The sequence below is a fragment of the Helicoverpa zea genome, chromosome 14 (genome assembly GCF_022581195.2).
Source record: "Helicoverpa zea isolate HzStark_Cry1AcR chromosome 14, ilHelZeax1.1, whole genome shotgun sequence".
NCBI classification, from domain to species: domain Eukaryota; kingdom Metazoa; phylum Arthropoda; class Insecta; order Lepidoptera; family Noctuidae; genus Helicoverpa; species Helicoverpa zea.
The window spans coordinates 8469785-8484260 of NC_061465.1; the positions used below are offsets into that span (position 1 = coordinate 8469785).

Sequence of the window (14476 nt, forward strand, 5' to 3'; positions counted from 1 at the left end):
TATAATAAAATACCAGACAACATTCTGGAACTAAATGACATGCGGTTTAAAACTCATATAAAAGCCACACTTTGTAAGCAAGCATATTATAAATTAGAAGATTACATTCAAGATAAAAATGCTTGGAAACATGCTGGTCCTGCTCCATAGGACATACTGACAATATCTAATTAATTAACAAATTAAAATTACACCAGCAAATAAAATTGTATTCATCTTTTGATTATTTGTTTGTAACTTTGTACCAGAATATAAACCAATTTGTAAATGTGAACACCATGTAGCATTTTAATTGTCACTTTATCCTCATTTGTCTTTGCGATTCTACATGATCTTCGCATGCTTTTACTGTATGTATCAATACATACAAATTGTAATACTATATTATTTTTAAAAAGAGTAACCATGGAGTTTCTTGCCCGTTCTTCTCCATAGGAAGCTACTTTTGGAATGGGCAACTAGAATCAAACTTAGTTATAATTTTGACGTTCATAAGTGCTTGTAAAGGCCTAAATGAAATAAATGATTTGACTTTGACTTTGACTTTGACTTTGATTTTTAATAATGTAGATTGTTGGGCATTAAAGGATTAGTTAGGCATAGCTTTCGTATGAAATTAGAGATGATAGTTATTATTCAGTTCAACGTTTACATCTCTGTCTAATCATAGTCTCCAACTTTTTGTATGTACCTAACTTTTAATCGACTTTTTCAATTAACTTGCCAACATTTTAATCCAAATAGAAATACTGATATTTTTCATCCAATTTATTCGTCAAACTGTTTCGAACAAAAGCTGCCTGTCACAGTTTACCTACAAAAATATACCGCGACGTTCGACGTTTTATCAAATTCAGTTTCACGTTACATTTTCAATTCCCCGAGCGTCGATCGTAGCATTTCGGCGGGCCTCAAACTGCTTCCTATGTTCAACTAGCGTCAAACTGATATTTTTATAGGTGGGATAACTCCAAAAGTGACAGTAAAGAAGAAAGAACTGTAAAGTACAATAAAGTGTTTGGCAAAACAGCTGAGCCAATGACGATCTAGTTTGTCGTACTAGATAAATGACCGATTACTTTTTGCCTACGCGGAATAGTTCACGCAAATATGCAGGTGAATCCGCATGAAACAGGTAGTTGAAGTTATTGAAGTGTTGTCAGCTACGTTAGCTTGTATAAAATAATTATAACTTGTGTTGTGACGAAGTTTTCTCATTTAAGTAACACCGTGTAGGTAAGTTAGTAGCTGTATTGTACTGAATTAAATAGTTTGCAGCCACTGTGGTTAGTGCTGTTTTAAATTATTGTTTGCGAGGTATATTTTTTTCTTTTTAGTACAGTTTTTCATAGGTAGCGTGCGCAAGTTAGATTCTAGAATGTTATGCCCCTAATTATACTAGAAAATACTAGCTTGCAGAGGTTCATTACTAACTCTGATAAAATGACCTCAAAACTACGAGTATTAAGCTTTTTTTATTCGATGAAATTAAATGACGTATTACAGTTTACAGTCTGGCGATAACCTCTAACTGTTATACTTTTATATATCGGGTCCAAATTTACTGTTTTATTGATATACAAAAGCAATTAAAACATTCAATCTATTAACTGTCTGTCGCTCACCCATTCTGGGTCAACATCACGATTTCTTGAGCGGCTGAAATCCAACCAGCGCAACCCAATTATTGGCAAATATTCATATCAATTTGGGGTAGTTTGCCCTTGTTTCGATTCTCTGGAACATTCGTTTGATAGTTATGATGTTGAGTGAGAAGCTGGGCAGCTGCTCCCCCTTCCTGCACTCGGATAAAAATAGCCTGAACATATGTATATGATGATATACTTAACTAAGAGCTAAGTTTATTCGAAATCCGTTCTGTAGTTTTTGTAAAAAAAGGAGCAACAAATATACTTTTCCCCTTATAATGTTATCGTGATAGATAACAAAGTAATCATTATTTGATTTCACTAAACATGAAAAGCTGTCAGTGGAAAAGCTCTCACACTAGGGCTTGTTACATTAGAAGATCAAGCCTTAGTTTTTAAAATTAAAATCGAATATCGCAGTTTTGATATGAGAAAATATCATTTCTGATATTGAACATGAGTCTTATAGCTTCTGGGACGTAATGTATTAGGTAATCAAAATTCATTCATAGTGTGGAGGTATGAGAGCAGAGAGTAAAGCTCATCATACCTCGCACTAAAGGGACAGGTGTTTTTGTCCGGCGGGCTACTGCCCGACAGTTGTTGTCGGGGTGATCTACGCGTATTAATGTGCGCGCGAACACTGCCTGTGCGATGCAGGATTCTTGTTTGAGAGTTGCGTCGGCGACTGTGTAGATGGCGGTGTTAACAGTTGTAGTACCGCTACAATAGTATGAAGATAAGTGGGCGTTCGTACTCGAGTAAAACTCGCGTTGGTGGATTGGTTCTCAGAATTATGTTCACTATTTGTAGACAATATTACTAAGTAAGTACACTTAATGCTGTACGTATGTTTAACCATTAAGATATCAATTAAAATAATTATAGATTAGAAACATTACCTATTACTGTGAGAGTTTCTGGTTTACCAATCAAAAACCACAAAAATTGTTGTGACTTTTAGATTTTCACATATATTATGTTGTTGTTCTTTATCGTTGTAACATTCATTGATAAGTAAATAAATATATTTATTTTCAGTTACAGTAATTTGTCACGTTTGGAACGAATAATTTACAGATGCACAAATACTATTCTATAATTTGAAGTATCATCATCTTAAACCATTATTAATTATTAATTATTATTACCTATTTTCAGACAACACAAACGTCCGATTTTCTTAAAACAACCGTTTACTTATATTTTTTGGTTAACTTCTAGGGCCCGTTCTAAAAAAAATCTTCCAACGACCAAATATAGAGCAGACAGTTGACCAGAAAATAGCAATAGGTACTATAAATTCCTTTACAAACCACTGATTAAAAAACTTCGTGTTATATTAAAATGTAATACTGTTTTTAATCATCCTCTTTTAGTAACAAAACTAAGCAATTAGCTAGAAATAAACCGTTGGTCCTGATTGGTTTTTATTGTCATAGAAAATTGCTTGTAGACCGCGATAATTATTAACCCCAACTGAACAATAAGATTGAAACACCAGCTTTAAGTAAGGTTATAATTCAAAGAATAATTGTGTAATTTGATGATATAAATAAGCATCTTTCTAGAAAGATAAATTAACACAAAGGGAGCAAAACACATGAGTTGGTTTAAAATCATCATCCTCCGAGCCTTTTTCCCAATCATGTTGAGTTGGTTTAAAATATGGTCCCAAAATGGAATATAAGAGTAAAACAAATAATATATCTACTAAGTCCATTACAAGTGAATATTCCACAATCCACATATTTTCTTGTGTAAGTTACGAAACATCTAATAATCACCGCTGTGTGATACACGAGTAGCGCTATAAATAAACATGAATATTTTTCCGTGAAAAATGTACCACAAATGGAAAACATACTTCTCTCCAATTATTATCTGATATGTGACATTAATGATCTACAAATAATACTGTTATTCAAACGACTATCTTTGTATGGTGAGAAAATCAATAAAAAGAGGCTCAGTGCCATTTTTTTGTAATAACAGGAAAACCTTTTGCATCAAATGTAAGCTTTCATCTCTATTGAATTTTATCAATTTACCCAAACAGTCGCTCAGCCATATTTATCCATCAAACCTGTCACTTTACATGGAACGACCAAAAAAAAACAGAATAATAACATCTATCCACATTTGAAACACAAATTGTTAAAACATTTTCCATGTTCAACCCAGCCAGTAATTTTAATACGAAACGCAAACATATCAAAACAAAACCGACAATTTATTGCCGCACCAAAAAATGCAATATGAAATACTTGGCAACACAACGTTTAGCGAAACAACCTTATTCGCGAAAACAATCGCGAGGCAGAATGCAGCCGGAATGTTGGCTGCGCGCCCAACTCCGTTGTCATTGGTCTGGGCACCAATAAAGCTGTACACAGACATTCGACTGATCTAATCAATGGAATCCCAGTCTATCTAAACAATTGACGACATTGTGAACTGGCTTATTGTTAAGCCGCGCTTAAGGGTCGCGATTGACGCTTTCCGGCTAATTAATGATTCCACCTGTATTTGTGTGTGTTGGTTGTCTTTGAGTGTGTCAATTAACGATTGATTGATGTAGTTCTGAAATTTGTTATTTACTTAGGTGTATTATTGTCTGAAGGAGATTAATTATTGTTTATTATTCGACGGTTTCCCCCAGTTTTAATTTAGTTCCATGGCAACTGAAATTATTTTCGTAATATTAGTTTTTAAAAGTCGTGGTGGCCCAGTGGGCAAAGAACCAACCTCTCGAGTATGAGGGCGCGGGTTCGAATCCAGGTCAAGCAAGTACCAATGCAACTTTTCTAAGTTTGTATGTACTTTCTAAGTATATCTTAGACACCAATGGCTGATAAAAAGGTGAAGGAAAACATCTTGAGGAAACCTGGACTATATAGTCTGAAATCACCAACCCGCATTGAGCAAGCGTGGTGATTAATGCTCAATCCTTCTCCGTGAGAGAGGAGGCCTGTGCCCAGCAGTGGGACGATAAAAAGGCTGTAACTAGTTTTAATAATTTTTGTCTAATAAATTTGCCTTTCTATTTCGGTGGTACTTGAGAGTAAAACTGTTTTGCTTTGGGAAATCTTTCATTTTCCCAAAAAAATATTTGAACGAGACCTTTAGGGATTCCCGGGCCAAGTTATTAGGTCAATGTAAATAAAGGGTGATTCTTCGCAATTGGGTTTCTAGGGTTGTCCCAACATATCCATTGGTTTGTGCAAACGTACCTCAGCCTTCGTGAGGTTATGTTCTGTTTAATATTCAACTGAAATCTCGATGGTTGAATATTTATTTCGACCTTTTGAAGGCAGTTAATCTGTCTCATAAATTTTTAACTGAGTCTTGATAGCTTATAGATATACAAAAAGGACATGATTAATATAAAATGTGCCTAAAAAAGCCTTCTCTTATTTTGAACCTGATTTCCATAAAGAGGAAGTTTCCCTTTCTCTTGTACTTACATGAACATTTTGTTGTCAGCGGCCGCGGCAGCAGAGCCTCGGCGGGGTTCTTCGTCGCGAAGGCAACTGGAAGTGCTTCATGCTCACCCTGATGATCGCCGGCTGTCTCGGCTCCGTCGCTTGGTGCAACACCGCTGAGATCGACAGAGACCTCATTGATTTTAGCAAGTAAGTATAACAATACCCGCCTAGTGGGTAAAGAACCAATCTCTCGAGTATGAGGGTGTGGGTTCCGATGCAACTTCTAAGTTTGTATGTACTTCCTAAGTATATCTTGGATACCAATGGCTGATAAAAAGGTGAAGGAAACCATCTTGAGGAAACCTGGACTATAAAGTCTGAAATCGCCAACCCGCATTGAGCAAGCGTGGTGATTAATGCTCAATCCTTCTCCGTGTGAGAGGAGCCTGTGCCCAGCAGTGGGACGAAAAAAAAAGTCTGTAACAGAATAACAATATCCGCACACCCCTACAAACTTTTAATAAGTAGATAGTTAGGTTGTCATACATCAATATGTAAATTAACACATAACAACGATCAAGCATTTGGCTGGTATCATAACGACTAAAAACTTCGATTGAATAAATTTTCAATGCTCTAAAAATATTATTTATTGCGATGTTGTATATTAAATAGATATTAAATAAATTCCAAAACAAGCAAAAGAAATTTACGAATTGGTAATTGAATGACAATTGAATTAGCAAAAATAATAATCACCATATTTCAATAAACTCTTTAACACTTAAATGAGGCTTAATGTATGCCTTCTTTACAACTTCACTTTGCCTGAAGTATTGTATTACTAGCTTCTGCCAGCGGTTTCACCCGCATCCGTGGGAACCTCTGCACGAACCCGGATAAAAAGCCTATAGCCTTCCTCGATAAATGGGCTATCTAACACCGAAAGAATTGTTCAAATCGGATCAGTAGTTTCTGAGATTAGCGCGTTCAAACAAACAAACAAACTCTTCAGCTTTATAATATTAGTATAGAAGTATAGATAAGGTATTCGTATTTTATATGCAAAACATGATCGTATAAATCATATTATACTGAATACTTATGAACCATTAGATGCTAATAATAATAAAGAAGCTATGTGGATATGGCACTTAACTGTAAAGTTTTGATGAAACAGATTTTTCAACCCATTTATTGAATTAGAAACATCAATAAAATAAAATAAATCTGGCCTTAACTGACGTAGCTACATACGCATATTATCTTTTCAGAATCCAACAAAAAAAAACATACCTGAATAAAATAGCAGAGAACTAACCACTAAAACAGTTTTGTGTCCGTCAGGCACCCGATAAAGCGGACAGTTAGAGAATCACCCTGCGACGTCGGGTACGCGTACATCCCCATTGCATTCGTCCTGCTCCTCTACTTGGTATACCTGGTGGAATGCTACCACAGCACTGCCAGAATACAGCTGGCGAGGAGGGTGGACGTGGCTGCTGTCAGCGCGAGGGTCCATGCCATGAGAAACGCCACGCCTAGAGTTTGGTGAGCACTTTTGTTTTTTTTTTTTTGCTGGCGACTTTGATGTTTGAATGTGTGTGTATCGTAAATGAGCATAGACTTGTTGCGGCTTGGGCTAAAGGCGCGGCTCCACCGCAGTGCACGCTGTGCACGGACACGCGGCGCATTTTAGCTGCGTGTATTCATTTGTTTGACAACGTGGGTCTACGTTTCCACTGAAGTAAGGCGCGGCTCCACCGCAGTGCACGTTGTGCACGGACACGCGGCGCATTTTAGCTGCGTGTATTCATTTGTTTGACAACGTGGGTCTACGTTTCCACTGAAGTACACGAATATGACCCACGACTATGTATAGCGTGGCACGGCGCACGGGTAGACCCACGCTGACAGCGTTGAGCTACGTAACCGCTTTCAACAACTGCTCTGCGATAACCGAGCTGTACATAGTCGTGGGTCTTATTCGTGTACTCCGGTGGAAACGTAGACCCACGTTGACAGCGTTGAGCTATGTAACCGCCTATTCGAGCAAGCCACGCGTGTATCAATGACGTCAATTCATGCGTAGCCTCTCCGTGGGTTGCAGTGGACACAATCACATACATTTTCTTACAAAGCGAAGCTTAATACACGTGCGTAGCCTCTCCGTGCACCGCGGTGGAGCCGCGCCTGTACACGAATATGACCCACGACTATGTATAGCGTGGCACGTCGCACGGGTAGACCCACGCTGACAGCGTTGAGCTACGTAACCGCTTACAACAACTGCTCTGCGATAACCGAGCTGTACATAGTCGTGGGTCTTATTTGTGTACTCCAGTGGAAACGTAGACCCACGTTGACAGCGTTGAGCTATGTAACCGCCTATTCGAGCAAGCCACGCGTGTATCAATGACGTCAATTCATGCCAGCGTAGCCTCTCCGTGGGTTGCAGTGGACACAACCACATACATTTTCTTACAAAGCGAAGCTTAATACACGTGCGTAGCCTCTCCGTGCACCGCGGTGGGCCCGCGCCTTAATATATGACTTCATTTGTTTATCAATATACCTACATCAGTTAGAGCTGCTGATCAAACTGTAACAGTTTTTGACTTACTTCTGCACTCTTCCAGTTATTAATATCAAAAGTCAAGGTTTGTCAAGCAAAAAATTAAAGATCGATTCGCAAAACGATGACGCAGAAAGCATAACACTACACGTGATCAAGACGTGCTAAAAATTAGTCCGCATTTTAAATTGGCAAATAAATATTGGACACATAGATATTGTTTATTTTAATAAAACGGAAAATATAACGCAACAAAGATTGAGATTAAGTACAACTGTACATTATACACAAACTTATCTATTACGCGGAATTGCTAATAAATTACAACGTTCATGTAGGTACGTATAGTATAGGGTTCACTTTCGTAAATTAATATCGCTTCACTGATTAATATTACTCCGAGTGATATAGTTCTTCCTACTAGTAAATTATATTTCAAATTATTTGGGTAGGGTTACTACGCTTCGTATTCCAGGAACTGTCGGAACAAAATCATAAAGTACAAAGCTATGAAACTGTGTAACATTTCAGCTTACCATCTGTTCTGACGTGAGCAACCTAATACAAAATGCCTCACGGATTTCATGTAGACTTGTTTTATTCCCAACTCCATATCCAAAAAGAGTTAAAATTTATTTCAAACGTGAAATGCAGTTTGACCCGAAATATTCGACGTTTGCTGCAGTCTGGTGCATCTCGTGTGCCGCCATTCACGTTTCGAAATTGCATTAAGCTCTGTCATGTGACGTCCCATACATACTTATGCGGGCATGGAATTTTCTGGAACATTTTCTGCCAATTCTCAATATTCCGTAAAGCAGTATTTACGGCCACACCAAGTTGTGCAATACAGATTTCATGTTGCTGTTGGGGATTGGTGTCGGTAATGGAATTGGTTTGTATGGCAGGCATTGAATTTTTGATTTTGTTTTCAAAATAATGTTAAGGTCTTAATGACATTATGAGAAACCATGCTGGTTTGTTTCAGAATTCAAATTTAGACGTTAGCTAGGTGTACCGTTCTAAATCTGTTATTTAACTTCCAGTCTTCAACTTGACACAAAATAATTCAACATGTAATTACATGTTTCCCTTCTTATTTACAATTTCAAATGATTTAATTATTAACCAATTGTACACATTTCCTATGTGCACGTTTACCATCAATTCGTGTTATTTGACTTGTGTTATTCAACGTGACAACGCCTATCAGATCGACACGTGCCACGAAGCAATTTATTTCACTAATTAGAAAATGTACACATCAAAGGAAGGCAAATAAGTACGTTTATTCATGCTGAATGGTTTAAGGTTATATCGGTTCCGAGGAATAAGTTTCGCTGCTATTAACGTTCTTCTGCATTTTACAGTTTTTATCAATAAAAATACCCGGGCGTGATTACATAGCAGTATTCGCATCTTGGCATGGGGATCCAAATAAATCATTTGAAATAAGTAGTTGTTAATGCCTGTGAAATCACATTAGAAATAATCTTATAAATCACTGGCTAAATTAATTTCTTATACTTGATATATACCAGGAAAACCTTACACTTACTTAATGATTTCTCTTTATAAAATCAGAACGGAGCAGAAAATACGTTATTTAAAAAAATATTAAACCAGCCAGTAATGGCGACCAGCGAACGATGAATTGCCTGGAACCAAATTCGATAAAAAAAAGTCTCGTTGCAACTTTTTCTTTGACGAGATAGGAAAACGGTTCGTTTACATTGGCCGTTACAAAATGAACGCAGGATTTTTTATTGGGTATCTGAGAAAGGTGTTTCTTTAACATACCTTAAAAATAAAATCTGTGGAAGTAGACTGCATAATTATATTGAATTGAAAATTGGGATTATCAAAATTTTGGCCAGAGCGACTATAAGGCTCTATTTCTATACATTGTTTTCTTAATTTGAGTGTAGATTTCGAAACGTTTGATCTAGAGAATTACTTGCATCCAGATCTGTCGGTAATTTTAGAGGTGTATATTAGCGAACCATAACAAAAAAAAATCTTAACAGGCATCTATTTATGATGAAATCTTCCTACTATTTTCTTCACATGACACACACCCATCAGAAATTCATATAATAAATCAAGGTTTCAATAAACAAAAATACCTATTGCCTCAACTCTATGGCCATGAAATCCTAACAAATTCCGCCCCCTCAGTTTCAATCCACATGAGTTCCCTGTTAAGTCGTAAACAGTGTCGTCACCAGTCGTCACCTTTACGACGGCTCGTCAAAACTTTACTACAGCAACTGTTTGTACTGGGCAATCTTTACCCTTTTAATCAAATGCTATACGACCTACGCCTACGATTTAGTTATAAATAACGCTTTTCGTGTGTTCTAAATATAAATGGATGGAATAATGGTAATGTGTTCCTGTTCATCCAATTCTGTAGCCTTACAAATACCTTGTTTTGAGGTAAAGTTCATTTTGAGATTTGGTTTTCCCCTATTACCTTAGAAATATTCTATTTCTAGATAAGTTATCTGAGTGAGTCGATGGCTATCGAATTTAATTTTGGATGCCCAATATTTTGTTTAATATTAGCCTTTTATTTTAGTGTTTAAATTATCGCAAGTTTTGAGTGATGCTAGTTCAGGTGTGTCCAGGGCGATATAAGATTTTAAGTTACAGTCATAAATCTTATCAGATTGGCAATTTTATTGGACCATTCATCATAAAATTATAGGTGCCGCAATGGAATGGATTGTTCCTTTTGCCCACATAGTTTCGAAAAGCAATACAAAACTATTACTGATAAAGTGTTGAACAATAATTTCAGCTGAAATCAACTAAATCATTTTAATACGAGCACCATTTTTTTACTCACGCAAAACATTTTTTTTTATATTCTTTACTACTGATTTTACTAAAATAATTCAGCATATCACAACGTTTCTACTAAACCCCAAAATAACACAAGAAAATAGCTTCAAATATAAATACATAAAAGCCAAAAATACAGGACGGACGAATCACACAGTACGTAAAGGCCTGCTCAATCGACCGTCTACAACTGACTGATTCCGTAGACATCTCATCTATAAATGCTATCCGTACATCAATCCGGGAATGTCACACTTCAGAGAAGACGATTTATTACTTTAGTTGGATTTGTATAGAATATTCTAGACTAAGTATTTCAATATCTGTGTGGAGGAGCTTCTTTCTTTGTAAATGGTTCTTGACGTTAGTTTTTCGAAATATACGTGTTTCAAGTGATTTATGCAACCATGGCATTTGTCTAGCCTTTTCCGATTTATGCAGATATATATTTTTCTTTATTCAAGAGACAAAAAAACCTTTTATTAATTAAAATATTACAGCGCCTCTAAGCCACTATTTCTAATTCAGACTATCCAGTCTTTTATCTGTTACAAAGCTGAGAATCATTTCATACATTTTAAATAAGTAAATTAAGCGCTTGTTCTATTTGTCTGAACTTTGAACATTGAGTCATGAATATTTCATATGATAAGCATTAACGAAGAACTTTATCGTCTTTTGTGAAGAGTAATAACTTATTAATATGAATAATTTGTAATGTAAAAGCCTTCAAAGTGCGTCGGTGAGTAGTTTAAGGTATTTAAAAATCTAATTTAATTAATGAATAAACAATTAAAAATCTATGTATACAACATTTTTTTATTCGACTAAGTGAAAACTACAGGTAGTTAAGTTTATCGAAAGAAAATCTATAAATAATTTTCTTTCATCATGTATCACTAAAAAGATAATTATAGTGCCAAAATCAACAAAGTATTTACTATATATTTACAATGTAGGTATTTTAAAAACACGAGTGGCACTTTCCTTACTAACGACCACTTACAAAGCGCTCAGACTCTGGCTCAAAGCCAGGAAACAAATGAAGAAAAAAACAAACGAAAGTATAAAAAGTGAATTACAAATGTATAACAATACACGTCTCCATGTTCACGGTTATTGATTGTGCGAACGCTATATGACTGCGTAATGTATTCAAAATATAAGATATGATCGTTTTTCCAGGTGGAAGGCAATATGCTACCATTACGTGAGGCGAAAGAGGCAAGTCACGCGATATAGGAACGGAGACGCGTATACTACTACTCAGGTAAGTAAATAAGAATATATTTTTTATCAATGCAACTTTTCTTATGTATGCACATTCTTAGTATATCTTGAACATTACTGATTAAAAGATGTAGGAAAATATCTCGAGGAAATCAGGACTGTAAAGTCTGAAATCGCCCACTCGCATTGAGCAAGCGTGGAAATTAAGTAATGCTCAATGTTTCTCTGGGTGAAAGTGTGAGATAGAAAGACTGATGATGATGATATATTTTTAAACGGTGTGAATCAATAAATAAGTATTAAAGTTATTGCTGTACTGATTGTTTATCATATATTTGCTAAATGTATTTTTTATAACTTTAATTAATGATATCCATTGTATTCTTGGTTAGTTACATTTCTATAAAGCCCAATGAATAAAAGTCAATCACCAAAGAGCACATTGTTCCAACAGTATTACAATAGAGGTGGTCAAACTATCAAATGTATTTTTGCGGCGAACAGAACAATATTGCGAAGAAATCAGATCCAATATCCCGGGGCTAATAGAAAGGTTGTAACGTCCAATACGTCAGCACAATGAATGTACGACATCGGACGTATGGGGTAGATACGGCTTCGGACTGAGTATTAATAGTACTAACCTGTACTAGGGTTAGAATGTGTTTATCTATACTAATATTATAAAGCTGAAGAGTTTTTGTTTGTTTGGTTGTAATGAATAAACTCAAAAACTACAGGACCGATTTTAAATATTCTTTGACCATTAGAAAGCTATATTATCTGCGAGTAACATAGGCTATATTTTACCCCGTTGCGGGCAGTAGCTCCAACGGGGCGCGGGTGAAACCGCGGCAAAACGGCTAGTGTGTTATATAGTGTAAAACAAAGTCAAAACAAAACAATATATAAAACAATATACAAAACAATATATAGTGTAAAACAAAGTCTCTATGCCCCTTTGTACGCTTAAATCTTCAAAACTACGCAACCGATTTTTATGCGGTTTTTTTTATTAGATAGAGTGTTTCAAGAGGAAGGTTTATACATATGTACAATAACATACATCAAATAGTGGGGAAATACTGTCACGCCGTGCGAAGCCGGAGCGGGTCGCTAGTGTGTTATAAATAGATACACTTGTTGAAATTTATATTTAATGTTTATTTACATGTTGACAATATATATAAAAAACTATCCTAGTAGAACAAAAAACTTGTTGTTAAAATATTTCACTGGAAAGGTGAAAATAAAAATCAAAAGATCTTGTAGGTTCTTAATTTTCTTCAGAAGGTTTGAAAAAGGTAGAACAGTTTAACTCTGTGCTAAAGTTACAATTCAAAATCACGCTGTTGCAAAAAAATAAAAACAGTCTACCTACAAAGTGTATATTAAAAAATACAAATACTCCCTTCGCGTATTCCATTTCGTGTAAAGCTTCAAAATCATAACAACCGCTGCGATTTATACTCAAGAGTCCCAAAAGCGCTGTTTAAATAAATCTATCGCTTTATAAAGCCACTTTAGTTGCCTCCGAACATGTCAAAAACCCATCTGGCGCTTTCATCGCTGAACTGGGTTAGACACACAGCAATTGTTTGGTCGGCTATTACCATGGAGAACCAAACTACTAGTGGAGGTGCCATAACGGAAAATCGCCTAAGAAAGTGGCGCGCCTAAATGCGGGGGACGAGGAACGTTACTGTTTCCGCCTTTCAACGCCTCCTTTGGACAGCATAATTTTGTTGTAATACCAAAAATCGTTGATAGATGTTTCAAAGAACCCGAAAGCTTCTTTAGTTGACAGGTACATAACTGAAAATTTTAGTCATGCCTACCCTACGAATTTGACCTAGAAGTAGGCGCCTGACCTACCTGCAATCCTGCATTACGGCATCTCTGCTCAACTTCCTTATTCCGTGGGTATTACCTTTGAAGCTGGGACAGAAAGCGCTGCATACTAATGTACCTATTGTGCATATTTATTTCGTTCTAGCGATGGACAGTGATCATGCAATTCGGTAGCATTGATATCTATCATTTGCGTGATCACTTAACATTATTGATTTGGGTATTTTTTTGTGAAATATTATGATCCAGACTGGTGTATTTGATTAATTTTACGGTTGTAGTACAGTGTATGAAAAACTAAAGTCTTTACTACTACTAGATACTATTCTATACATGTTTTGTATAATCTGAAGAGTGGTTTGCAACGTATTTAATTCTGAAATCGAATAACATACCTCTTTGTAAGTTTCCGTAGCTAATATTTCACTTTAAATTTAGCTTGAATACGTACAAAACTCCTATGTACAGTCAACAAAAAAAAATGTACTTCATTATATAGTTATCGGCATCGGATAATGAGCTCTCGGCGGAAGAGTGGGGATCGCTTTGCGCACTGTACACTTAAGGCAAAAAACCACTTCTGCGCAGGTGAAGGTCAGGGCTCAATATCCTTGCCGATGATAATACCTACCAGCCCGCAGTTACATTACGCAACATTTTTGCACAGGTGTACTACGAAAGGGTGAACACTCACAGTGCAAGTACGTCGTTTGCTCACGCTTGCTGTGGTCAGAAAGATGCGTCCAGGAACTTAGTACTGGACTCCAAGACACCCATCACTAAAGTGCGATTTAGCAAGGGTTTCGCCTTCGCTAATATTGAAGCTGCTAGCGGTAGGTTGAAAAATAATTTATCAGGGTAAATATTTTTGAGTAAATTGAAAAATATCAGTTTTT

General features: G+C 36.2%; 1 protein-coding gene across 4 annotated transcripts in view; it reads left to right on the forward strand.

The window, feature by feature from the left end:
- Positions 1–14476, forward strand: part of LOC124636591 (transmembrane protein 151B-like) — a 52617-nt gene that overhangs the window by 31248 nt on the left and 6893 nt on the right. For 2 of the 4 annotated variants that reach the window (XM_047172747.1, XM_047172748.1), the window contains exons 2-5: positions 5136–5284; positions 6410–6628; positions 11685–11769; positions 14248–14413. In XM_047172747.1, the coding sequence (XP_047028703.1) occupies positions 5136–5284; positions 6410–6628; positions 11685–11769; positions 14248–14413 (619 nt within the window). The remainder of the gene's footprint in view (positions 1–5135; positions 5285–6409; positions 6629–11684; positions 11770–14247; positions 14414–14476) is intronic. The other 2 variants (XM_047172749.1, XM_047172751.1) reach the window with 1 other exon arrangement.